The 27,060-nt window shown below is 53.3% G+C and overlaps 1 protein-coding gene across 2 annotated transcripts in view; it reads left to right on the plus strand.

Moving 5' to 3' along the window:
• MED27 (mediator complex subunit 27) overlaps positions 1 to 27,060 on the plus strand; it is a gene marked incomplete at both ends in the record, with an annotated part of 189,797 nt that overhangs the window by 149,732 nt on the left and 13,005 nt on the right. The window contains 2 exons of one of the 2 annotated variants that reach the window (XM_080709500.1): positions 17,717 to 17,824; positions 25,667 to 25,708. In XM_080709500.1, coding sequence (XP_080565626.1) covers positions 17,717 to 17,824; positions 25,667 to 25,708 — 150 coding nt within the window. The remainder of the gene's footprint in view (positions 1 to 17,716; positions 17,825 to 25,666; positions 25,709 to 27,060) is intronic. The other variant, XM_080709501.1, reaches the window with a different exon arrangement.

Here is a 27,060-nt window from a genome sequence, read left to right on the forward strand (position 1 = left end):
GATCCCAACATTGGGAATGGAAGGGCAGTCCTTTGTCTCTGTGTAGAAAGTCTTTGTTTAAAAAATAAAAGTGGGCTCTTTTACCAAATATAGAATGAAAACACGTGTCTTCTTCCCCCGGTTTTGAGTTATATTTTAGTTACCGTTACCTGGAGCCGGGCATGGGAGCGCACACTATAATCCCAGTACTGGGGAGGCTGAGACAGGAGGATCGCAGGTTTGACAACAGCCACAGCAGTGTAGCAAAAGACTCAGCAACCCAGTGAGACCCTTTCAAAAAAAAAAGTTAAGAAAAAAATAAGTGCTGGGGATGTAGCTCAGAGATAGAACGCCCTTTGCTTCAATCCCCAGTACCTCAAAAAGGTTTTTTTACCTGCTGACGGTTCTTGTCATTTAATTAAAATGTTTAGTTGTGTTTGTTTGTTTGTTTGTTTGTTTGTTTGTTTTGGGTGGTACTAAGGATTGAACACAGATACATTCTATCTCCAAGCTATACTCCCAGCCCTTTTTTGCTTGCTTGCTGTTGCTGTTGTTGTTGTTGTTGTTGTTGCTGTTGTTGTTGTTGTTGTTGCTGTTGTTGTTGTTGTTGTTGTTGTTGTTGTTGTTGCTGTTGTTGTTGCTGTTGTTGTTGCTGTTGTTGTGTTGCTGCTGCTGCTGTTGTTGTTGTTGTTGTTGTTGCTGTTGTTGTTGCTGTTGTTGTTGTTGTTGTTGTTGTTGTTGTTGTTGTTGTTGTTGTTGTTGGAATAGGGGTCTTGCTAGGCTGCTGAGGGTCTCACTAGGTTTCTGAGACCAGCCTCAAACCTGCAAATCTCCTGTCTCAGCCTCCCAAGTGCTGGGATTACAGCCGTGCGCCACTGTGCCTGGTGACTGGAGGCAACTCCTTGACCAACTGTGACTCGTGCTTGCCGTACAGCGCACCCATATTTCTCTGGCCCTTTCCATTCCACAGATGTGTGGGGCCAGCCACAGGATTTTGGAGTCAGGTCTTTGCTGGCACCTGGCTGGATGAAGGCTCGCAGCATTAGATACCGTGGGCTCGGCTCTCCTCCTCCTTGCTGGCCGTGCCTTCTGTCTCCTTTCCACAACTCTGATGTGTCCCGGGCTCAGTTCTTCCTCCCTCTTACACGACCACAGACTTGCTGATGACGCCAGTTCACATCCTTAGCCCATCGCCCCTCCCAGACTTCAGCCCCACATCTGTGGACAGCACCACTGCGCTTCCAGGCCGGCCGCCCCAGCCAGTGCTCCTCCAGCTGCCCAGCCCAGACCCCTTGGAGTCGCCCTGGCCTCTTCTCTCCTGTACTGCCCAGTCGGTCCACTCTGTTTCCACCTGCTCCACCGCCGTCCTCTCTCGCCCGGTCTGGAAGCATCCTCCCCCGGCCCTGCCTCTGCCCTGGCGCCGTCGAGATCCAGCACTCTGCAGGCCACCCTGACCGTGATCTCTACGCCCCGCCTGGCCCTTCCCCTGTCCTTGGTTCTGCTGGGCGTGGCTTCCAAGGGGGCAGTGGCCGCCGGGACTGCTGAGTGCACTGTTTTGCAGTGGGATCTCCGGCAGCCCTTGGTGGCGGGTACTGTGCAGGAGTAAAAGTACTTGCGCCAGCCCCCAGCAAGCGGCCAGCAAAGCTGAGGGTCAGCGCTGCTCGGTCTGACTTAAAGTGCGTGCGCATTCTGCCGCCCCACGGCCCCTCATTTCTGGGTGCTCCTGAACACTACCAAGTTTCAAAGAACTTTACTGTGTCTTTGAAGCCTCACCATCCGGATTTCGCTCATCGTCGTCAAATACTTGCCACAGAAGATAAAAGCTGCTGGTCTCTACCCTTCGCTCTCGGGCTTGTGCGCAGCCCCCTCGCCTGGAAACCTCCCCAGCGACACGTAACTCTGTCCACGCCCTCCTCGTCCCTTGTGAGGACCGCGCCTTGGCACAAGGGCTCTGAGGCGCCATGGGAGGAATGGTGAAGACAGCTGTGGAGGAGTCCCTCGAGGAAGCTCCTTCATGGCTGCCGTTTAATTCAGCAAAAGCTGCCTGGCTGCGGCCCCGCGTGCGACCCCGTGCCAGCGATTCAGAGAACCCCTGGGCTGCCCTGGGTGCCGGTTAGTGTTCTCAGCTTTGGGAGGGGAACCTCGGCCTCGAGCCTGCTAGGCCAGCGCCCTCCAGCCTGTGGGCGCTGGTTAGAGCAACAGTCTTGCTCCAGAGCTCCTGGGGTAGAAAGGGTTTGGTGTGTCCCATTCGGATGGAGTTGAGCCAGGGCCCATACCTTGGAAAAGAACCCCACTGCGCCCGGGGAAGTGCAGACCCCAAAGAGATATCACAGCCAGACTGCTGGAGAAACGGTGAGATTGTACTGAGCCGCCAGAAGGGCCTTCCAAGCGGAGAGAAATCAAAATGGATGCTGAGCTTTGCTTTGGGTCCGAGAAGAGCACCCCCCTACCACCATGAACGTTCTTTTGGTAATTACCGCCACTTCATGTGCCTCCAGGTACCGCGACTCTCTTTGGCCATTTGATATATACCTACTCGTTTGATTCTTGCACCAGCCCAACAGAAGACGGTGTCACCATTTGCTAGATGGGAAAACCCAGAGTGAGAAGGGTCCAGCGCATTCTGTGTTAAAGCTGGAATCTGAAGCAAGACCCACAAAACGCCAAAGCCTGGGTCTGTTTGTTACTCTCTGCCGCTCTCTGGGAAAAGGTGGCGTGGATTGAAAGAAACCGAGAAGAAGCTCCCACCACACGTAGGTGACTGGGGAGACGCGCTGGAAAGAGCGGAGCCTCTCCTTTTTCCTTCCTTTTTTTTTTTTTTTTTTTTTTCTTTTTTGAGCTTTTTAAAAGAAGAAGGATTTTGATACAATTTAATTTTGGTAGGAAATGCTTTCCAAAAATACTGCAGACGTCCCCGGTTCTGTTTCCCTCTTCCACCCAGGCTGTCGCGGATGATTGTTTTGTGGATAAATGTAGTGCGCGGTTGGGACTCACACGTAGATTGTACCTGCCCTCAAAGGGAGAGAAGGTTTTATGGTTTCCATTCATTCTCATTAAAATCAGAACATTTGCATCTTAACTTTTACATCTTGTTCCAGGAATTTTAAGCAGTCTGATTGTATGGAAGTGGGTCGTATTAATTGCAAATGGCTCGACATCTGCTCGCTAACATGGAAGGATTTTTTAGCCGTTTTGTTTTTCTATATGATCTCGCAGAGTGATTGAGTGAGCTCCCGGTGGTGCTGCACGAGGCTGGGCTTTCCAGAGACCTAGGATGTTCCCCTAAAAACAAATGGAAGAGGGGATCTTTGAAAGTTCTTGAGCTGGGAGCAATTAAGCAGCTTAGAGTTGCTGGATTTTTACCCACAGTCTGTCAGGGAGCCGTCTCCTGTCCTGAGCCTCGGTTGGTCTGTTGCCCAGGGGCCTGGGGTTCTGGACCCTGGCGTGGGAGGGGAGCCAGTGAGGTCAGGTGTAGTAGGAGACAGAAAATAGGGTCCAGGCTGCCGGCGGCTGGTTGAACAAGCAAGTTGTTTCTCCCCTGACACTAACATGACAGTGGTCCCCAAAGCGGGTCTCTTGAGACACTCCTTCCTCGAGTGTCGGCATGCACGCCAGGTTAGGAAGCACTCTGGTTAAACAGAGAAGCCGGCTCCTCAGCTCCTCAGTGGCAGTCCTTTCCAGAGCTCCTGATGGGCCTTCCGCAAACTGAATCTTTTAAGAGGAAAACCTGTTTAGCCGGTTTCCCGGGTATATTTGACCACAGATGCCTTTTCACAAAGTGCGCTCTGGGAAGTGTTGTCATGGAGAACTTTGCAAATCCTCCACCTCAAGTCGAGTACTCAGCCAGGGGCGACGGTGGTGCACACACTTGTGATCACAGGACTCGGGAGCTCGAGACAGGAGGGTCCCGGGCTTGCCGCCAGCTTCAGTAACATAGTGCAGTCCTCCGCCACTTAGTGAGACCCTGTTTGAGGATTAAAAGACAAATAAATAATAGCTGTGTGTGGTGATGCACGCTTATAATCCCAGCATGTGGGAGGCTGAGACAGAAGGATCGCCGTTCGAGGACAGCCTCAGCTGCTTAGTGAGGCTCTTTGCAACTCAGCAAGACCCTGTTTCAAAATAAAGAATAAAAAACAGGTGGGGGTGTAGATCGGAGGTAGAATGCCCCTGAGTTCCATCCCCAGTACCAATAAATAAATAAATAAATAAATAAATAAATATTTTAAATGAGGCTGAGGATGTAGCTCAGAGGTAGAATGTCCCCAGGTTTCATCCTCAGTACCCCTCCCCCCAACACACACAGAACTCAAACATCTAATCTCTCCCTAGACTTTCCAAGACCTGGCTTTATCTGAAGTGCCAGCTCCAAGCCAGTGGCGCAGCTGGCTCAGTCTGGAGCCAGGGGAAGTGGAGGCCTCCCACACACGTGTGCCTGTTTAACAGAGGGGCCCGTGATAAGACGATTAGCAGCGCCAGTCAGAGGAGGACCAAGAGAATCCACAGAGACCATGGGCAGTGGTCTAGGATGAGCGCCATTTTCCCTATGGCGGGTTCCTAACCCTGACGCAGCACCCTCTGCCCAGCATTTGGAGAAAGGATACATGGTTAGGTGCACTGAGGTCTTCGCTGAGAGATTGTGTCCAGTGTTGATATTCCATCCTCTCCCACTGCAAGTTAGTTTCGGAATGTATATAGGCTTTCACACCTTCTAGAATCAAAGGTCAAAACATGAGAGCTTTTCTTTTCTTGCAAATAACAGATGTCCTTTTCATGCGGAAATATCTACTGCCTTGGCCAAGCAAATGTTCCTGGGCGTTATCATTCTAGGAGTGGGAAGGGAGTGGAATCGACTGATCCAAACCCTTACTGTGTCTCTCTGGGAACCAGGGACAGAAAGCGGACAAACGTGCAGGGCGCCGTCTGCCTCCGTGGCCTGGGGCAAAGCGAGTTGGCTCACAGGTGGGCGAGGCGGCGGCGTGGCCCTGCACCCCGACTTCGGCAGCTCCCGGCTGCTGAAGAGCTGCATTGTGCTGCCCAGCTCCTCCAGCTGCACCGCGGCCCTGTTCCGCGTGGTCCCCTCCTCCAGCCGACCGTGGCTGGTCACCCGCAGGAAGGACTTGCTCACCCCCAGTACGGGGAAATCATTTAGCGCACTCAATTCGGTTGACTCTTTATTGGTGCACTATTGCAATTAAGTTAGATTAATGAAAGGTAAATTCCAGTCTATACATGAAAAAAAAAATCTCTTGTAAAGATCCTAATTAGGATGTGTGTTTATTTAGCCTCGCATGGTTTAATTGCATCCCGTCTTGCTATTTACAAACAGGCATCATTAAAGAATAATGAGTGTGTGAAGAACATTAATGCTAGCAGCAGATGAGGTACCGGGGGCGGGCTGAGGGGGTGGACGGGGACTCGCCGATTTGTACTATTTTCAAATGAAGGAGAATGCAGAGGACCCTCTAAAGCAGCTGGAGAGGGCAGGGCAGGCATTGGTGACGTGTAGACGGCGAGCAGCTCTCGCGCGGCCGGCTCGTGACCCTGCCCGGTGCTTAGGTGGCAGCTCTCCACTGAGACCTGCCTCGCAAGACAGCTGCACTTAAATCCGCGAGGATTCCCCGGGCTGCTGAAAACACCTGCAAAGTGAAGGACTTTCCTCGCTCAACTCCGGGGCCTTCCGCAGTCATAAAAAATAATAATAATGAAGCGCAAGATAAATTGAGAAATAGGCTTATGATATTTCACGGGCCCCCTGACATCGCATCCCACTTTTGCATGACGAGCTGTCCCTCGCGGTCGCAAGGCAGTGGCGCCCCTGTAGGAGGTGCTTCCCCATCTGTAGTCTGTTCCAGCCCGATTGGGGGAGAGAAGCCGAGATCCAAGGAGAGCGCAGTGAAGCAGGAGAAGGGACTCAGAAGACTCCAGGAATAACACACATTCCATCACTTGTGGCAGGGTTCTCTCACGGTGTGAAGTCAAGTTTTCCAGGCTGCTGGTAAATGCATGCTTAGTATGCACAGATTCCTGGGTTCAGTGCCAAGTGCCAAAATATAATAAAAATAACAATAAAATTCCCCCATTAGTCAAGTGAAACGGACCTATAGAAATGGTAAATCTAAGAACTTTCCTTCCAGTGCTGGAGGTCCGATGCTCATAGAAATAAACAAGGACCTGCCGGTGCCTCGGTTTCCTCTGGCGTCGTGGTGCCATTGCAGAGGGTCCTGTAACTGCATTCTGTACAGCTGCAGACGGCTAGTATCCAAGCTCTATTGAAGCCTTAGATTCTCTAGGGAGTCCTGGGTAAGCTGACGTCCAGGGTTTAATTTATTTAAAATCAGGTTATAAGAATTCAGTTTCCAGTGCATGTTATGTTTTTCATCAAACAAATTCAGTTTATTTTTACGCTACCCTAAATAGAAACAAACAGAAAAGAGGTTTCAGGACGCTACCTACCAATGGACCTAAGGACACGGGTAGCGTGTTATCCCACGCACAATAGCCCAGGCAGGGCTGCGCACATGTTTCTTCAGCTAGCAGAACTGTGGGGCATATTTTTCCATTCATATTAATTGGATTTTAAAGTGACCTTGTCCATGTATTGATTTGAATTAAAATTTCCTACATCAAGGTCAAGTTGGCATACATCCTACAGACGAAATATTAAAAAGCCACGTGCCGCCTAACCGGGTATCGACAGCAGAAAGGGAGGTTTAACAGGGCCAAGTTTGCCCCCAAGGGCACCGTGGCACCGTTCTAACGCAAGTGGCAGGTCCGCGGGGACCATCTTCACCTGGTCCTGAGTCTGCCTCATCCGCGGGCAGCTCCTGTCCAGCCCCACGGGCCCGCCTCTTCCCAGGAAGAGCATCTGAGAACCTCTGACACTCTTCCTGTGCCGCGCAGGTGTGCGGGCCGGCCTGCGGGAGAGGGGCTGTTGGGACTGCCCCCTGGAGCCAGACCTCAGCGTGAGGCCGGGTCTCTGAACTGCACGCTCGACATCTCCTCACTTAGTTCTTTCAAAGCTGCCCAAACTTAGTAAAAGCAGGAAGCCATTTTTGCTCCTCTTTCCTCCTTCCTCAAGGCAAATTCATTTTCTGGCGCTCAGGCCAGAAACCCATACGCTTCGGAGCAGCCAGCGGGTGTTTTTGAAAAGGCCGTGTTGGGCATGCCGTTGCTCCGCTCAGCCCTGAAGTGGCTTCTACCATCACCCAGACAGTGCCTCAGAGGCTCCCCTACCAGCCGGCCCCGCGAGCCCACCCTGCCCCTGCCGCCTCTGCCCCGCAAGCCCACGCTTTTGCTCCTCTCGGCAGAGCCATCCCCACTCAGCTCCAACCCACTCCCCCGGCCGTACCGAGAGGGGTCCAACTCCCTCCCCCGGCGTGCCTGTCTTCAGCCCGTACCAAGGCCGTAATCGTTGCCCACCACCTGGCGCCTCCAAGAGCGCCCGGGCGGGAGAGCCGCTGATGCCCGGTCTCCAGTCCCCCAGCGGCGCGTGGCGCGTGGCGGGTGCTTGATAAATCTTTAAGCGAATGAATGACCAAATGCGTAAATGAACGATCCCATCACCCGGTACTACTGACCTCTCCTTGGCCGTCCCCTCCCGTGCATTTCCCTCGGAACTCCACAACCTCCTCCTTTTCCTCCCTGCTGCCCGGCTCCTGCACTGGGCCCTTAGCTCCATGGAGGTTTTTTCATTTCTCTCTCGGAGTGCCTAAGGACTGGCCTGCACATAGGATGTACTTCGCAGATACTCGTTAGGTTGATGGAAGGAAGGATCTGGGGGGCAGGGCCTGCACCCCGAGGCAGCTCCAGATAGATTCTCACGTGCACGGCCTGTCTCCCCTTCCTTGGCCCCCGTCCTTGTTCCCTTCCCTCTCCTGAATGGCTTCGTTCTTAGTGCTACTGTTATCCCTATACCAGCTACTCCATGTTTTCCTGCCCAAATTCTAGAAAGAGACCTGACCAGGATGGGGCACTGCTCCCCCCAAGCCACTATGTGGCCGCCCTTGGTCCCGGTTCCTCTGGGGCAGCTTCATCGCTGCCGCGCTTGGCGTTTTCACAATCTTATCCAGGCGTGGCGGCGCACACCTGTAATCCCAGTGCTTGGGAGGCTGAGACAGGAGGATCATAGGTTCGAGGACAGCTTCAGCAAGTAGTGAGACTCTCATCAACCCAGGGAGACCCTGTTTCCAAATAAGAAATAAAATCGGGCTGGGGGTGTGGCTTGTAGGTAGAATGCCTCTGGGTTCAGTCCTCAGCACCGCAAAAACAACAAAACCAGGCAGCTTCTCGTCTCCTTGACAGAAGAGCTTTGGGGAAAGGATGCTGTGATTTTTGCAGACATTGGCTTTAGTGCTACACTTTCCTCTTTCCCTTGAAGGGCTGTATGTATTTATTTGAATGTATGCTCTGTTCGTTAAAATGAGCTAATTTTATTTTGGCAGCTGTTGGGGGGAGGAGGGATCGTAGCCCTGCGGGGAGCCGGGATTAGGAAAGACGGTTTCCTGCTCTCTTTTCCCCTCTTTATATTGTCTGTGAATCTTTGTTGTTGAGCAGGAGTCAAAGAGAGATAAGATTGTAAAAATGTTTGTAGTAGAAAATGGGAAATCGATTCATAACCCTTCCTTGTCCTGAAACTTGGCAAACGGACGAGTCGGCTGTGACGGAACTCCCTGCTCTCGGGCACTTTGGAACATAGAAGAGAAAACCCAGTCCAGGGAAACACAAGTACCCAATTGCCAACATGGACGGCTCATTGGCAGATGACTGCAGCTGTCAGTGGAACAAGTAGCCTAGTAATAAGCCTTGCAGGCAGGGCGTTCATAATTAGTTCAATAATGGCAACGGTGAGTTCAGCCTTGGTGCCATGCGGCGCCCGCCCCTCGTGCCAGTCGGGACGCCGTTGGACTCTTAGCAGCAGTGTGCAGCCCTTCCACGCTGGACACGAGGCAGCCAAAGCCCAGTGGCCAGGCCCCGCGGCCCTGGAGAAGGCGGAGGAGAAGCTCGGCTTGGATATCTGGCTCTGAAGCCTGGGCCCCCCTGCAGGACCCCGCTGAGCCCCGGCCATGGCCGTGGGCTCACAGGGACAGCGTTCCCTCAGCCTCCTCAGGTGAGGACGCCAGGGCTCAGCTTGCAGGGGCGGAACCCAGATCCAGACCACCAGCGCTCCTCCCGAGGCTATGGCAGTGACTTGGCCCTCTCACCGCGCAGGCAGGTTGTGTAGACATGGAGACAGAGGAACCTCGAGTCAGCTTAGGCGCCCCGTTTTTCCTGAGCCCGTGGAGTTTACATGCTGGCGCTGTTCGGGCTTCCTGTCTGGCGAGTCCCCGGCATCGCTCCCCAGGGCCGCTCCCCTCCCTGTGTCGCAGAGCACAGGTGAGTTGCATTTTACCATCGGAGGCGCACCCAGCCCCTACTGAGCGAAAGGCGGGCCCTTGGTTTTGTCTGCAGCCACCCCTATGTGCCCTCGGGGCTTCCCACACGGGTGCCCTCGGGGCTTCCCACACGCCGTCCCTCTGTCCCTTGCCCTCGTTGTCCTGCCCTGCAGTCCGCAGCCTCCCCCAGCACCCGGTCGACAGCAGGGCGCGGCCTCTCAGCACAGGTCTGTGTCAGCTTGCCCTTGACTCAGCTCACACTTTCCCAGAAAGAAGCAACAGCTCCCATGCCCCACACACACGCATTGGGGCCCCTGGCCCTCGCTACCGCAGCACCCGAGCTGCCTCTCAGGGGCCAGCTCGCCGGCAGGCCTCGCCTCGCTGCCCGTGCGTAACACCTGTGCAGAATCCAGAGCGCCCGCTTCTTCCAAAAGCACTAAAATTAGATGACGCAGGTATTTTATTAGCATCTTGGGCCAGGGACAGGAGCGTGTGCGTGCAGCCGTTGGTGAGGGAAGCCAGGAGTCCTGCAGAGCAGGCTTTCGAGCCGCTGAGCAGAGTGCCAGAGAAGATTGCTGGGTGGCCAGAGGATTGGATGACCCGGGCTTCGTGGTCACCATTGCTGTGTGCAGAGCCGTGGGGCCAGGCAGGAGATGCAGAAACAGCAAGAGGTGGCTTCTGGCCCTGCCTGGGGCCCGAGTCTTGGGCGACTTCGGCTTCCTTTCATTAAGAGGCTGAGGCAGAAGGATCACAGGTTCAGAGTCAGCATCAGCAACTTAGCAAGGCTCTCAGCAGCCTAGTGAGAGCCTGTTTCCAAATGAGAAATAAAACAGAGGTGAGGGCATCAGAGGAGAGCGTCTCACCCTGCTGCGAGTGCCTGGTCTCGTCCTGGAGGAAAGGCGGAGCCGCGTCATTTGGGAGAAGACCCCGGAGTCAGCTGGAAGCCTGTGGGGCCCTGAGCACTTTTCCCAGGCCACGTCTAAGGACATCTGTGGCAAGAGTGTCTGCGAAACGCATTCGAGGACCACGAGCCTGTAGAGCCACCTCTCCTGAGCCCAGCCCTGTCAGCGCAGCGCCCTGCTCCCTGGACCCCAAGTCGTTTCGTGCTGTGTGCTCTGGGCATCCGCCACTCGGCTCAGACACGTCAGGTGCCCCACCAAGGTCGGGGCTGTCTGATACTCCCAGCTTCCTCAGCCCTCGGTTTGTCCCTTTAAAGTGGGAGCCTTGGCCGGGCGTGGTGGCGCGCGCTTGTCATCCCTGCACTTAGGAGGCTGAGACAGGAGGATCGCTCAGGTTCGAAGCCAGCCTCAGCTACTGAGTGAGGCTCTCAGCAACTTAGACCCTGTTCCCAAATAAAACATAAAATATGTCTGGGAGTATAGCCCGGAGGTAGAAAAGCCCCTGGGTTCTGTCCCCAATACCACAAAAAATATCAATAAAATAAAAAATAAAGTGGGAGCGTTGATCCAGGCATGGTGGGACATGCCTGTAATCCCAGTACTCGGGAGGCCGAGACAGAAGGATCGAAGATTTAAGGCCAGCCTCAGCAACTTAGCAAGACCCTGTTTCAAAATAAAAAGGACAGGGAGTACAGCTCAGGGGTAGAATGCCCCTGGGTTCAACCCTAGCACCAAATTTAAAAAAGGGGGAGAGAGGAAGAAAATGGGTTTTTAAGTCCTTTGCAGTAGCAGGGGGTGTGGCTCGGTGGAAGAACACCGGCCTAGCATGCATGAGGCCCTGGCTTCAGTCCCCAGCACTGCAAAAAAGATCCTTTGCGCCGCCTCAGTTATATGATTCCCTGAATCCGTGTCCCGGCCCCGTCTACTCGGAGTTCATAGAAACGCTTTTTTATTCAGTAAATAAATGCTTGGTGGGATCATTCACTGTATCCTTCCCTCTTTAGAATTAGTACAAAGAAGCAGGTCTTAATGGTGTACTAAGGAAGCACGGCTCCTCGCCCTCCTGGTGGCTGCCTGCCTTCCCTCCTTTTTCTCTTGCACCCCCCCCTTTACTTTTATAGCTTTGCTATGAAAAACACTACAAGTCACAGCAGTCCCATTAACAGTATCTATACACCAGACTTCTTTGACCTTGCTATGTGGAAAATAGCATTCATGGGTGGCTTTATAGAAGTAGTTGGCTAATTCTTTTTAATAACACATCCCTTCCCCGAATCAGGCCCAGACACGCAGCCGCTGTCTGGACGGCGAATCCTGTCCCCGTCAGCTCCTGCACTCGTGCTCTGCCAGGACGGGCGTGCCCCTGGGGCCCGGGGGCCTCGGCATTTGGCCAGCACCCCTCCCCTGAGTCCTGTCACAGGCACTGCTGCAAAGCACCCTGGCCCCCTGGCCCCAGAGGAATCGGGTGTACGTGGTTTGCTTCTGCACCTGCTGAGGGGCGGCCTCCCAGTGCGGATGGCATCTGAGCCGTCAGGGTTGTTGGGCTTTTGTTGGTGGCAGAGCTGAAGGCAATACGTTTTTGTTACCCACAGCTTCCCTCTCTTTCCTGTCTTGTGGTATGCTGGCCACTTAAGAGGAAGACCACCCGGAGAAGTTAGAGCACAGGGCAGCTAGCCCTGGCCGGGGCTGCCCGCGACGGCACTTCCAGACACTCGCTGAAGGGTGGTCCCGCTCAGGACGCCCGAGCGCTCGCTGGGATGCCGTGCCGCCCGAGCGCTCGCTGGGACCCGCCGCTGCAGAAGAGGAAACGCGCGGCTCTGGATGGAGAAGCGTTACCTTGGCAACTGCAAGCGCGCTTCATTACCAGATGGCATTAGCTTTTATCTGTGGCATCCCAGAGCAGTCGCCAAGAACCGACCCGTAGCCCCTGTCAGTGGGCGTCTTGCCTCTGACCGCGCAGCGCTGGCTAGTTTGTGCAAAGATGTCCACTGGCCCATCTGTGCGGAGTTGTGCTAGCCGTCCATCAGAAGCCCAAGGTCGCTACAACCTGGCACATCCTGATCTGCTAGAAACGCGTGCGTCCAGGTACGCGAGGATCCGGCTCGCTGTGGGGTGACGCTGGAGATGGCGAGGACGTTGCAGAGTGCGCTGAGCTCGTGACGGCGCCGCGGGGGGCTGCTGCCACAGCACACGGCACCCGCCCGAGGCCGAGCTGGACCCCACCTCTGACCTGCACCAAGCGGTGGTCTCTGCAGCAGGCGCTGGTCGGCTGGGCCAAGGGCAGCTCCGCTTCTGCCCTGCACTGCCGACCTGCCAGCTCTCAGACTCCTCCTGTTCATCACCCCACGGTGTCCATCCTTTGAGGCCCGCTCGGCACCGCTTCCCTGGGGCAGCAGGAGGGAAGAGGGTCTCGAGCGGCCAGTGCTGCGTGGTGGCCGCAGGAGCGCTGGATCCAGCCGCGACGCTGACTGGCTTCAGATCATCCCACCCCAGCCACGTCCCAACAAGGGTTCAGTCTGAGGAAGCCCAGCTGCTGCCAGCACTTGGCTGGGCCAAGCCCTGTGCCATGCCCTGCGTCAGGGCCTCACTCAGAGATGGAGGGAGCACTCCATCTCAGCTCGGTCCTCCCAGCCAGCGTCTCCATTTCAGCTGCGAGCACATGGCATTCGCAGCAGGCGGAGGACTGGCCAAGCTTCCAGCGGCAGAGCCGAGACCCGAGCCTGGCGTGCCCGATCCCAAAGCCCCCAGAGCTGTGGTCAGTGTCCACACGGCCACGCCGGACCCTCCGCAAGCCACAGCTCTGTGCCCTCCAGCTGAGATGCACACCAGCCTCCTTTCTGGCTTTGTAAAAGATAAAGATTGACAAACCTCAGAGAGCTTCCTGGATTTGAAAGACAGCAAAAAAAGCCGGGCGTGGAGGCGCACGCTTGTAATCCCCGCGCTTGGGAGGCTGAGACGGGAGGATAGCACAGGTTCGAAGCCAGCCTCAGCTACTTAGTGAGGCTCTCAGCTACTTAGTGAGACCCTGTTTCCAAATAAAATAGAAAATAGGTCTGGAAGTATAGCCCGGAGGTAGAAAGCCTCTGGGTTCCACTCCCAGTACCACCAAAAAAAAAAAACAGACAGCAAAAGTCAGCTGGTGCAGGACTTCAAGCGCTGACTGTCCACTACTGCTGTGGCCCCAAGAGTGGTCTTGTCGAAAAAATCAAACCGGGATCTTATCTAATTACCGATTTGTGGGAAGCACGGTGTCAGGAGGAACGTGTAAGCGCACCGGGGGTGCCGTCAGCAGAATCCAGACCACGGGAACTCCGGAAAAGAACCCCGTCTCCAGCCAGCGAAAGGCGTGGCTGTCGCTTACAAGAGACTTTGAGGCGTGTCAACCATGGACCATATTTAGATACTGAGAGAGGCCAAAAACCTGTTTAAAGTGGCACTTCTGAGCCCGCTGGGGACGTGAGCTCACGCGGGACCGGGTGTTTGATGGCGTTGGAGAAGTACTGGTGTGCAGGCGCGGGCTGGCGTCGCACTTACGCGTTTTGCTTTCAGAGCCCTTGTCTTTTGAAGAGAGAATGGCCGCCATGCTTGTTACTTGTTTTGAAACAACAGGGAGGGGAAAGCACGTGGAGGTGGCTGAGTTGGCCCAGAGTCAACACATGCTGCGGCCGGGGGACCTGGGTCCTTCCTACATCACTAACTCTTGCATATGGCTTTGAACCTTCCCTACAGAAACGCCTTTTCAAACCAAGTTGATATTGGGGGGTGTTAGATTTTGTTTTGTTTTGACTGAGTAGCTTCCGTGGCAGCAAGAACGGGGTAGAATAGAGTGGAATAGGTGCGCTCAGACCTTTCTGGTTGCGTTTGGCAGATTGCATTAAAAACCTTAGAGCCGGGCACGGTGGCACACCTTTGTAATCCCGGTACTTGGGAGGCTGAGACAGGAGGATCACAGGTTCACGGCCAGCCTCAGCTAGTAGTGAGGCCCATCAACCTAGTGAGACCCTGTTTGAAAATAAAAATAAAATAGGGCTGGGGTGTCGCTCAGATGTAGAATGCTCCTGGGTTCAAACCCCAGTGTCACACACACACAAAAATGAAATCGTAGTGTATCTCCTCACTAGAATGCCACGCAGCGTCCAGCACTAAGACTACAGGGTGTCATGGAACAATGCTCATGACCTCATTTTAAGTAAAAGTTTCATTTGGAGTTATACATGTTGAGCCGGGCTGGCGCACGCTTGTGATCCCAGTACTTGGGAGGCTGAGGCAGGAGGATCAGGGTTCCTGGCCAGCCTCAGCTACTGAGTGAGGCCCTCCACAACTTCGTGAGAGCCTGTTTCAAAATAAAGAATAAAAAAACGAGCTGGGAGTGTAAGTTGGAGATCGAATGCCCCTGAGTTCCAACCCCAGCACTACAAAAAAAAAGGAAATTATATGTTACATATTTCGTATTTGATATGAAAGTATATATTGTTACCATGTTAGAAATTCAAAACCCATAAATCTTGGGTAGTAAAATATTTAAAGGGATTAAAGGAAATAGGGATTATCTTTAGATGGAAAGACTATGAACAGTTTATTTTCTTTTTTCTCCAATTTTATATATTTGCATAATATTTAACTTTTTACCACTGAGCTGTACTCCCTGTTTTGTTTTGTTTTGTTTTACTTTGAATCAAGGTCTTACTAAGTTACGGAGGCTGGCCTTGAACCTGCCATCCTCCTGCCTCAGCCTCCCAAGTACTGAGATTACAGGCAGGTGCCACTGCACCCAAATCAAAATTAACTTTTAAAATAACAACCAAAAAATTTTAAATATATAATTTCTGATGTGTTTAGTGCATTTCTGAAATCCATCTTAAGAAATTACTAAGGCGGTATATCCGCTCATTAAAGTCAGCTAGGTTTTGGTGTTTTGAGGAAGCAGTCGGTTAGCTATCTGTACTTCTCAGCCAAGAGAGTGCAGGTGAAAGCAGTGGCCCTTTAAGCCAGGCGTGGTGCTGCACACTTGTAATCCCAGCATTTGGGAGGCTAAGACAGGAGGATCATGGTTCAAGGCTAGTCTCAGCTATTTAGGTGAGGCCCTTTGCAACTCAGTGAGACTCTGTTTCAAAATAAAGAATAAAATATAGGGCTGGGGGTATAGCTCAGAGGTAGAATGCCCCTGGGTTCCATCCCCAGCACCACAAAAGAAAACACAGTGGCCCTTTTGCAGGAGTCAGCTGGACCTACCTCCACCATAGCCTGGGGAGAGGGTATTGATTGCCGAGCTTGTAATTACAAAACTATGACTCGATGCACTCCTCCTCTCCCTCCTTCCCTTACAGCGGGCCACCGTTGACTAAAGACAGAGTTGCTGACCCTACCTTTGTGGTTTATTGGCATCTCGAGTAGTGATTCTCAGTTACACAAAAAAAAGACCCACTGAATGTTAGAATATTTACAAGCACAGAAATAAGATGCGTTTATTGGTACTGCCTTCCACATAAGCAAATGTGTCATATCTTCTTCTCAACTCTGTTTATCTTCTGTCCTGGTTTAGGCACACAAAAATAGAGGCATCACCCAGCACTTAAAATTATTGTTGGAGGGCCTGGTGTGGTGGTGCACACCTGGAATTCCCAGTACTTGGGAGGCTGAGACAGAAGGATTGCAGTCTCAAGTCAGCCTCAGCTAAGTAGCGAGGCTCTCAGCAACCTAGCATGATCCTATGTCTAAATAAAAATAAAATAGGACTGGGGTGTAACTCAGAGATAGGATGCCCCTAGGTTCAATGCCCTGCACACGCACACACACACACACACACAATTATTGAAAGAAGTCTCAGGATGTGGCTCAGTGGTGGGGCACTTGCCTAACATATGTGAGGCCTTGGGTTTCGTCCCCAGCACTGAGAAAAAGAATACACACACACACACACACACACACACACACACACTCTCTTAGAGAGCGCGCATAAGAGCGAGTGCCGGGCGTAGTGCACACTTATAATCCCAGCATTCGGGAGGCTGAGACCGGAGGATTATGGTTCACGAACAGCTTCAACTACTTAGCAAGGCCCTTTGTAACTCAGTGAAACCCTTTTTCAAAAATAAAAGACTAAAAAATAGGGCTGAGGGTATAGCTGGGAGGTAGGATGCCCCCGGGTTCCATCCCCAGTATTGCAAAAAATCAAAAAAAAAAATTGAAGGAACCAGATGTAGGGGTGTTCACTGGCGCACAGGCCTACTTAAGAAGGACATAATCCAGGGGCACAACCAGTTGTAAAACTGAGGGACAGGGAGGAGATGAAGGGTGGTAGGAGGGCATCTCTGGAGGCCCCATTGGCAGCTGGAGGGTGGCACGGTGAGGCGTTCACCTGTGCGGGCAGTGGGACGGGCCTCCTAGTGTGCCCAGGGGAGCGACCCAGGCCAGAGCCCGGGCTGGGTTCTGGGCCGGCCTTCCTCCGGGGTCTCATCTGGGAACTGAGAAAAGGAGCCTTAGTGGAGTATCAGAAGAGCTTTCTGTGCCCCAAAAGAAAGGGCTTTCTATTCTTGGTGCCAGCCTGTCCCTCGGGCTCGGCAGGCTCCTTTTCCCCGGCATGTAGGGAACTGCAGTTTTTTTTTTTAGTTTTTTGTTTTTTTTAATCTATAATGCATGCTTGGGTTCTAAGAGAATAAAAGCACTTAAATGTATTTCCAGGATCATGTTTCTTTTCTGGAGGTAAAATTGACCACTTTCCTTCTACCTTCAGATGTTATTTTGGTTGGTTCCCCACCTTTTTACCAACTCCTATAAATAGAGAGTTCAGCCGTGGGGTATCCAGTGCCTGCTTTTACTCTCTACTTACGCCACGGATATAAATAGGGCCACAACCGAGTCTGAAAACAAAGGTGCTCACCAAAATGCCAGGATTGCAGGAACTCAACCTTTGAAAAAGAGAGTCTTAAGCCGGGCGTGGTGGCGCATGCTCGTAATCCCCGCGCTTGGGAGGCTGAGACAGGAGGATCGCATGGGTTCGAAGCCAGCCTCAGCTACTTAGTGAGGCACTCAGCAACTTAGTGAGACCCTATTTCCAAATAAAGTATAAAATAAGTCTGGGAGTAGAGCCTGGAGGTAGAAAAGCCCCTGGGTTCCATCCCCAGTACCAAAAAAAAGAAAAAGAAAAGGCGAATCTTAAGATGGCAGGGATGCGGGTACTCGATGCAGCAGGTAGTAGCCGTCCGTGAAACTTGTCCCGAGAATGGTAAACCAGAACTAAGCCCACAGCACAGACAGTTGGGCCCGCGGCACCTCTAACTGCGGGAGGAGCCCGCTGCGAGCCTGGCCTAGGTAGGTGGACGCGCCGCGCCCCTCCAGACGTCCTCTGCTGCCTCGCTCAGAAGCAAGACAGAGAGGTGGGCGTTTCTGCTAGCCGCCCTGCCAGCGCTGTGTGATTTGCATGCGCCAAGTGCGTGCTCACGTGTGCGTCTTGGCTTTTGACAGGTGACCTTGGGGAAGGTGTTGAAAGTGATCGTGGTCATGAGGAGCCTGTTCATTGATCGGACCATCGTCAAGGGCTACAATGAAAACGTCTACACCGAAGACGGCAAGGTACGCGTCCCGGAGCCTCGCTCCAGCTCTTCTTCTGGCTTGTTTTCTGTGTCCCAGAACAAACGGGAGTCCAGACGAATGACATTAAAAACTAGCAATCATAGCCGAAGCCATGAGCAGACGTAGATTTGCCCGCACGGAGAGGAGCCCTCTCCAAAAAGCGTTTCATTTTCGCCACTTGCATTTTCATCAAGCTTCTGCTTTCCCTCCAAGCCCGATGCCCTTAGTTGAATTTCTAATTTATCACCTTAGACCCCGGTTGGCTCATTAAATGTGTCTTCTGAGGAAATAGATTTTTTTTTCCAAGTCAACCAGCACATCAATAGCCCAGGGTTCAGCAGTTTGCTTTTCCCAGAACCATGAGGAAAATTCGAGTGAGTTTGACACAACCTGATGACACCCTTTTCCACAAAACTAACAAGTGGACTTCCGGAAGTTGCTTGGCCCCGCGGGGCGCCCGGTGCCGCTGCGAGGAGACCGGTTCTCCCCTGGGTGCTGTGTTTCATGGACGGCTCACCCGTGTGGACCCCTGATTTCTTCCGGCCACAGACTTTCCAGATGGCTCTGAGAGCATCGGAGGGTGATAATGCGAGGTGACAGCCGCATTTGTACCCGTCCCGCAGGTGCACTGAGCGCCCTGCCCGAGACCCACCCACACCCACCCAGGCTCTCCCCGCACATCCCAGCACAGGCCCGTGGCCCCCTCCAGGAGCCCTCCTTCCCTCAAGAATCTCGTTAAAACTTAAAAGTTGCTGGGCGTGGTGGTACACACCTGTAATCTCAGTACTTGGGCGGCGGAGACAGGAGAATCGCAGGTTCAAAGCCAGCCTCAGCAACTCAGTGAGGTTTGAATCAACTTAGCAAGACTGTGTTTCCAAATAAAAAATAAAATTGGGCTGGAGGTGTAGCTCAGAGGTAGAATGCCCCTAGGTTCAATCCCCAGCACCACACACACACACACACACACACACACACACACACACACACACTAAAAGTTTATTAATACTAGCAGTACTGAGGCTTGAACCCAGGGACCATCTACCTCCAACCTATACCCCCAGCCCTATTATTATTCTTTATTTTGAAACAAGGTCTCCCTAAGTTTCCGAGGGGCCTCACTAAGGACCTGAGGCTGGCTGCAAACTTGCAATCCTCCTGTCTGGGCCTCCCAAGTATTGGCATTACAAGTGTGCGCCGCCACGCCCAGCTCAGAACATACTTCTGAGAACTACTTACAGGATAAAATCCACGTCCTTCGTGAGGCCTGTAAACGCCAGTGATTCGGCCCCCTCCTCACCTGCCATCTTCTCCCCACGTGTCTCATCTCTCGAGGCGTAGGCACGCCCTGCGGCTCCAGGACACACCACCATCTTGCACACACGTTCACACAGTCCACCCTTCATGCCGTCTTCACACGTCTCTCACCCTCTCCCCATTTTCCCAGGGGCCTCTAATGAGGAGCTCTGTGCTTCCAAGTATGAGCCTGGGTTCCGGAGACGGCGGGCGGGGTGTGCCTCTACGCACCTGGTTCCGGAGACGGCGGGCAGGGTGTGCCTCCACGCACGGCACAAATCACTGTCGTTCTCCAGCAGGGTCTCGAGCCGTCTGTGGCCGGCACTAGAGTTAGTATGTCGTGTGCACCGGTGCTAGAATTAGGCCATCATGGCTGTTTGTTTACCCACTGCAGTTAATAAAGACACCAACAACACTAGCATGTATTGATCCGCGAGGCATTGCACTATTCAGACGTTCCCTGCAGTGCCTGGGAAATCCCATCGCGGTGATTTGACAGACACTGCTTCTAGACTCTTCTCCCAGGTAAAGGCACCGGCACGAGGAGTGGTAGAGCTCCCTGCCCGCAGACCCACAGCCACCAGCCAGGTCTCAAGCTTGCACCCACCAGGAGCCCCCAGGCCACAGACCCCGTCCTGTGCCTGCAGCGGCCCCGGGCTGCACCTTAGTGTGTGGAACACCGTAGAGGCCTGCTCGTGAGTGGGAGGGGACGATGGGATAGCCTACTTGGGAGGGAAAAATGCTTAGCCGCAATGAAAAAGTGAGCAATCAGAAATGAGGGACAGGGGCTAAAAGCCACGGCAGGAATCGAAGTTGTAAATAAATCAAAGACCAGAGGTGACGCGGGCTCACGTGGGTCTTCCCCTCGTGGTAGGGCTCCGAAAGCCTCCTAAGGCATCACCTCCGCCCCTGTGACTGCCCCAGACGCGGAGCCGCATCCTGAAAGCTCTCATCCCTGTCGCCACCCCTGCCCCAGCTGCAGCAAGTTTTTCCCCATCAGAATCCATCCCGGCAAGATGTCCCTTTGCAGCACAGCCGCTCCCCGAAGGCCCTTCCTCCTCACCTGTGGGCCGAGCACCAGCCGGATACCTCCAGTAAAAAGTCAAAGTGCTCCTTCGACTCACCGGCCGCTCTTCACAGTGGCCGGGCCGCGAGTCGGCATGGCGAAAGGCAGGGTTTAGAGGGACACCTGGCCATTGTCCCGATTTATACCCGTCGGACCTACCTGAAAAACTTGTGTCTCCGTTGAATTTATCTTATTAGGGGATTTAGGTTATGTTAATGCTACAGCTTCATTAATTACCCCATATCAATTAAAAAAAAGGCAGCTTTTAGCCTCCGAGCCTAAGAGAGGGGAAGAAGTGGTGGTATCAAAGGGAACCTTCAAAGACAGCCGGAGCTGTCTCCAGGGTAATTTCTGATCCCGCGTTCTTCCTACTTCAAAGTTGGACGTGTGTGTGTGTTTGGGGTGAGGGGGCTGGGGAAGCTTGAATTTGATTTCTCTAATAAGTGTTGGCATCAGCCCCGTTTGATATTAGATGCAGGGAACATTTTGATTTGTTAGAGCCTTTGAAATCGCTCAGACGACCTTCAGAAAAATGGCCTCTTGTTACTTCTGGGGCGGGAGCGGGACGGGGATCCAGTGTGATTCCTATGCAGAGGACGCCCTGAAATTGTGCTTTCAGCAGTTTTTCAGTAACAAATGCATGTCCTGATCGAAAGTGAGGAGCTGAAGGATAATAGACCCGGGGCGCTCCGCTCCTCGGCCAGATTTCTTCACGGGTTTTCTCTCCGGGGAGGGCGTGCAGGACTGCGGAGATGACCACGGGGAAGTTTTTTTGGTTTTGAAAACTTGGGCAGCCGCGGAGAAATCCATCACCGTGGCCTGGTGTGACATTCGCCCAGGCGGACGCGTCTGTCACCTGTTGACCTTGCAAGACGAAGCTTCCGAATGGAAACTTTACAAGTTGAAAGCCCTGTGCGGCTCGCGTGTTCTCTGTGGGAGTGTCCGTTGGCGATAAGTTAAAATTCATTGTATGTGCTGCTCTTTGAAAGGAAATAAAGAATTGAGAACTTTCGGAGAAGCTGCCAAAATCTGCACGTACCGCTAAGTGGGTTTTAGCAGCAACGATGGGCATGACAGCCGCAGGTCTGCAGGAGCGTCCCCGGCGGGGCGGGGGGCTCCGAGTCGGCACCCCTCTTCTCCTGGGAAAGCTCAGGGCCAGCGGACACGGGGCTGCCTTCAGACTGTCCACTGCACAGGCGCTGCGTGGCACGGGGCGGCTTGCTTGATGGCTTTGGGCCTCGGTCTCCTCATCTGTAAGCTGGAGGCGATTTTATCCTCCGCATGCTGGGAGGATGTCAAAGGATAATGCAGGTAGAGTGCGGGCCAAAAACAGTCATCAGTAAGCGACAGCTGCCCTTGCTGGTGGTGACAGAGGTGACGGGGGTGTTGGCGATCATCGTCAGAGCAAGAGTGCCCTTGCCCGCCGCTGGCGGGTCCTCCGATCATTCTTGCTGGTGAATAAATGTGATTTGTCACTCTTCTCGCTAGTTCCCATGCAGAGAGGCCTGTGACATCTTCATCTCTGTCTTGAGAGCCAGTGTATCTGGGCTCAAGCACTCGCTCATCTGCAGAGTTTTTTTCCCGCTTCCCCCGAGGCCCTGAGGACAGTGTCTGTTCCCACCTAAAACACCTGTCCCGTGTCCGGCCACGGGGTCCCCAGGCCTGCGGCTCGGCCCCGGCCCCACCGGGTGGGCGTGGCCATCCCGGGTCTTCCGCGCGCCTGCCCGGCACACTGAGGGGTTCACCTTTTCCTGGCACCATGGTTCAGAATAATTTCTTGTTTATCAGGCTGAAGGTTTACTCTTCCAGAACGCTCCTTTTTTTTTTTTTTTTAAACTATTGCAGCCAGCAAAATATTGGTAGCAGTCCCCACCTTGGCAGCAAACAAGCTGGAATTAATAAATATTCACTCAGATCAGCCCCTGCTCCCTGAAATGAATTCCTGAGCTCTTCCTGGCCCCGAGGAGAGGCCGGCGCCGACTCAGAATGCCTGTTTAAATGCTTTCTTTGGCATAAATCTAGCAGGAAATCAAGTACAGGCCACCTGCTGTGAGTCTCCTACGAAAGGGAGCCCATTGTCATCGGATCCCTTTCTCAGCCCCGCGCGCCAGGTAAATAGACCATATTGTCCACGGCCCCTCGGGCCCAGATGGTGGAGCCGTCCCCTAGGGTCCTGAATAATCTATTTCAGCCTCCTTTCAGAAAGAGCGGCGTCCTTGCTCTGAATGCGCGCAGTGTGTTCGGAGAATCCACAATCAGGCTGCAGAGTCCATCTCTTAATTAAACCTCTGCACATGTCTCCCTAGATGATTTTTTTTCCTCCATTGAAATATCTTGTGGATGCCGGGGGGGTTTTCCAGAGAATTCTCTTTTAAGTGAAACCTGCAACTGTGTTCCCCTGTGCAGATCCCTTTCTCGTGCGGCTTGGTGTTTCTTGGGCTGCCCGTGCGATGTGCACAGCGGGAAAGCTAAACGGGGTGAACTCGAGAAGCCGCAGCGAGGGCGACGGGAGCCCCGCGCTCAGACGCTGCCGGTACTCTTCCTGAAATTGAGACCTTGCATCTTGGGCATCTCCCCGTCATCTTGGCAGTGGTTTAGATAGAACTACAAGATGCAAAAAGCCATTCTTCTCCCCCCTGCAGTTCTGGGTAATCTCCAAACGCCACATTTGTTCAACTCCGGGCTCACCCGCTGCACTGGGAGGTGTAGGAACCTGACTTCGCCCCCAATGGCCAGCTGCCCGACAGTAGTTTTCTACAACAGAATTGATCATGTTGGGAGCTAATTCCTACGTATTTCTTTTGAGGTCTTCTTCAGAGTAATCTTTGCCACTTTTCCCGCTACAAATTCATGGCCTGCCAAATTAAAACTTGGATTCCTGGAGGGTTTTTTTAACTCTTCTCCCATCCGTTGGTTGGGTGGGGCAGCGGCCTTCGTTTGGCAGGATCGGGAGGGCAGGATCTGTGCTGGGCTCTGTGGACCCCCAGGCAGGAGACGGCAGGCGCAGGACGAGGACCAGGGTGGGTTTCAGGCGTATCGTCCAGTGGAATGGACGAGTGCTTGTTCAGACCTCTTCTGTGGGCGCAGGAGCTGAGCGGCCCTGCGGAGCTCCTGTGGGCGCTCACAACTGTCTTGGTCCTGTCCCCTGTGAACGGCAGCTTCACAGTGAAGGTTACGGGAGACCAGCTGTGGCTGGAAGATGCGGGGACACGAGCATCCGGCGCCTGGTCACGGCCCAGCTTTTCATTTCCAAGGACCCTTTTCAGAACGCCAAGCCCTGGGGTTTGCTCAGAATAGAAACAGAACTCTGCAGTGTCGGGTCAAAGGCAGCACTCACGTTCTGACTTCTCGGGGGTCGCCATGCGCGCACTTCTCCTGCTCCCCGGTGGCTCCTAAATCAATACGGCCGCGTGCAGGCCACACAGCCGGAGCCCGGCTCTGCCCTGACCACCGGACAACCCCAAGGCGGCTCCAGGAGACCCATCGCCGGCGTTCCAATTCGCTCAACTCTTGACCTCGTATATTAAAGTCGGCTTCTTAGCAGCCCTGGGGCTCTGTGAGGACTCCTCGAGCAGTCACTGCCCTGGAGCCAGCCCCAGCACCGTGCCAGGGGCTGGGGTTTTGCCTTACTTAATTGGTTGTAAACAACTTTTATTTTCTTGATATTGGGCATGGACCCCAGGGACATTCTACCCCCACGCCCTCCGACCCTTTTTATGTTTTATTTTGAAGTAGAACTCAGTTGCTGAGGCTGGTCTCCAACCTGTGATCCTTCTCTCTCAGCCTCCCGAGTACTGGGATTACAGGCATGTGCCACCTCACCTGGCTGGTTCTAAACCCTTGAGACAGTGAGAATGTGCAGATTTGGTCTGTCATTCAAACTGGGGAGCCGGGTGTGGTGGCACGTGCTTGTAATCTAGTAGTTGGGAGGCTGAGACAGGAGGATCGCAGATTTGAGACCATCCTCAGCAGCTTAGTGAGGCTCTGGGTTTAATCCCCAGTACCACACCCACCAAAAAGAACCCTGGGGACACAAAATGGTTTGGGTTAGTATGAACTCTGATCAGGGGTTCCTGGCTCAGATACTTCAAGGGGAAGGAACAAGGAATCTGTGTGTGTGTGTGTGTGTGTGTGTGTGTGTGTGTGTGTGTAAATATAAATATATATTTTATTTATTTATTTATTGCAGTACTGGGGATTGAACCCAGGGATATTCTGCCTTCGAGCTACATCCTAGCCCCTTTTTTTTTTTTTTTTTTTTTTTTGCGGTAGGGGTGGAACCCAGGGGCATTGTACCTCCAAGCTACACCCCTAGCCCTATTTTTTATTCTTTATTTTTTTTACAGGGTTTCACTGAGTTGCAGAGGGCCTCTCTAAGGTGGGGCTGACCATGAACCGTGATCCTCCTGTCTCAGGCCCCCAAATGCTGGGATTATAAGCATGTCCCACCACGCCCGACTTGTATATACATTTTAATTTTTCTTATGGGCTTCTGATGCCCGGCCTGGTCTGGGCACCACCAGGTGATGCCATCTGCAGAAGGCCTGTCCAGATGACTTTGGACAACATGTCCCATGGCTCTGAGCCCTGTCTCCTGGAAAGTAAGACTGCTAAGGAACCACCGTGCGTCAGTATATTCTAGGGACTAAGTGAGCGTGTAGGTGGAGGGCTTGGGAGGAAGAGAAGCTCCTGCCCGCACCGAGCTTATCTCCCCACGGGCAGGTCAATTAGGTTAGCATGTAGACAAAGAAATGGTAGAGCTTCAGGCAGTTTCAAGTCTCAAGAAAATTTAAAACTTTGAAAGGGTAAAGAGAATCAAGATAGAATATCGGGAATGATATTTCGATAGGTAGCTGGGAAATGCCTCCCTGATAAGGTCACGAAGAGGTAAAGGAAGTGTAGGAGGAGCCGTGTGAGGGTTCATGGGAAGCAGTCATGCCAAGTGCACGGCAGGTGCAAAGGCCCTGAGGCAGGACTCGCTTGATACAGTGAGTGCCGTGCAGGCCAGCGCAGTCAGTTTGCACAAGGGGCGGTGTGCACACAACTTCTGAAGACAGCCGGTGCCTCAGGCTGGCTCTCAGGGATCCCTCAGTTATTTTTCTTAGATCACCAGCAGATGGACAGAAACAATTTTTAGCAGGACGTTGGGGACCTTTTTCAACCTTAAGGCCTCTTATCCAAGCCAGGAGTGGTGGGCACGCTTGTCACCCCCGCGCTGGGAGGCGGGGACAGGGGGAGCGCGCAGGTTCCAAGCCAGCCGTGCGCGCTGGCTTAGGAAACCCTGTTTCCAAATAAAAATGTAAAAATAGGTCTGGGAGTGTAGCCCGGAGGTAGAAGGGCTTCCAGGAACCCCAGCACCACCCAAAAAAAAAAAAAAGACCTCTTATTCATAATCGGAATGTGTTACTTAAGTAGCGATAGTTACAGTATCTCTCCTTGAATTCCAGAATTCTGGTTAATGGTTCTTCTCTCTTTCCCCCCAGCTTGACATATGGTCCAAGTCCAACTATCAAGTGTTCCAGAAGGTGAGTTGCACTCTCTGCTCTCTCTGGGGTCTGGGGAGCCTCAGACATGTATGAGTGTGTGTGTGTATTTATATTTGTATAAATTTGCATAGTAAATATAAAAATGTATTTATATGTAGAAATGCAATCAGAATTCGGGATCTTATTACACCTAAATGCAGTGTGCTGCCCTGGACTGGGTCTGACACAGCAGGCCAGCTGGGCAGCCCGCGGGGGCTGGAGCTGAGAGTCCGCAATGGCCCGTCGTGCGGGAGAGGTCATGGCGGGGGCGGCTGAGGAGGGCGTGTGGGACCCAGCTGCATCTCTGTAATTCCTCTCTGAACCTAAAACCATTCCAAAGTCCGGTGGTTAGCTGCGAAGATCATCGTCCTGGCTCTTCTAACACTCTACCCTACGGAGCCCCCTAGAAGCCTAACCGGGAGCCGGCCCCTCTCCCCAGGTGCCAAAGGGCAGACGCCGTGGCCCGTGCGCCCAGGCTGCAGCTGCAGGGTCGTCACGGTGCTCACGTCCCAGCACCGAGGCTTTCTCCAGGCCTGCCATTCTCGTGGTCCCGCCTGCTGGTGGCTGGAAACATTCTAAGGAGAAGGAACACTGGGCCTTCCCGGCATCTCGTTTTGCTAGAGCGGGGAGGAAGGCTCGGCCGCTGTTGGTGCCCCTGCGACCAGCTCTTTTCTCCGCCGACTGCGGGAGGCAGGAGCCTCGGGCCCACAACCTGCTCGGTAACAATGGTCCAGGTTCCGTTCCAGAGCCCTTCAGGAGGGCGTGCGCGCTGCCCTTGCACGCCGTCGTCGTTTCTAAGTCTCCTGTGCAGTATTAAGCGTTTGGGCTGCACGTGGGGAGTTCACTCGGAAGCTGGGAAGTGTGGGACACAGATTTGGTGAGGCACAGACTTAGAGACGGCGCTGTGTTTTTACCCCACCCTGAAAATAACCTGCCAGGTGTTCTTTGGATTTGCTCGAAACCACAAACCACCACTGCAGCGGCGTTTAAAGTTTGGTATTAGTCAAGGTGCAGGTTGGTTGGTTGGTTGGTTGGTTGGTTGGTTGGTTTGGGGGTTTTTGTTTCTTTGAGGTACTGGGGATGGAACCCAGGGGCGTTATCCTCCGAGCTCTACCGCCAGCCCTATTTTTTATTCCATATTTTGAAACAGGGCCTCACAAAGTTACAAAGGGCCTCACTAAGTAGCTGAGCCTGGCTGCGAACCACGATCCTCCAGTCTCAGCCTCCCAGTCTTGCTGGAATTCCAAGCGTGCGCCACCGCGCTGGGCAAGGGGAGAGCTTTGATGGCATCACCAGTCCCTCCTGGTGTGTGTAACATGTTGGAAGCAGTGGAAACCGATGAATTCTAAGGG

Source organism: Muscardinus avellanarius (assembly GCF_963383645.1).
Source record: "Muscardinus avellanarius genome assembly, chromosome: 13".
NCBI classification, from domain to species: domain Eukaryota; kingdom Metazoa; phylum Chordata; class Mammalia; order Rodentia; family Gliridae; genus Muscardinus; species Muscardinus avellanarius.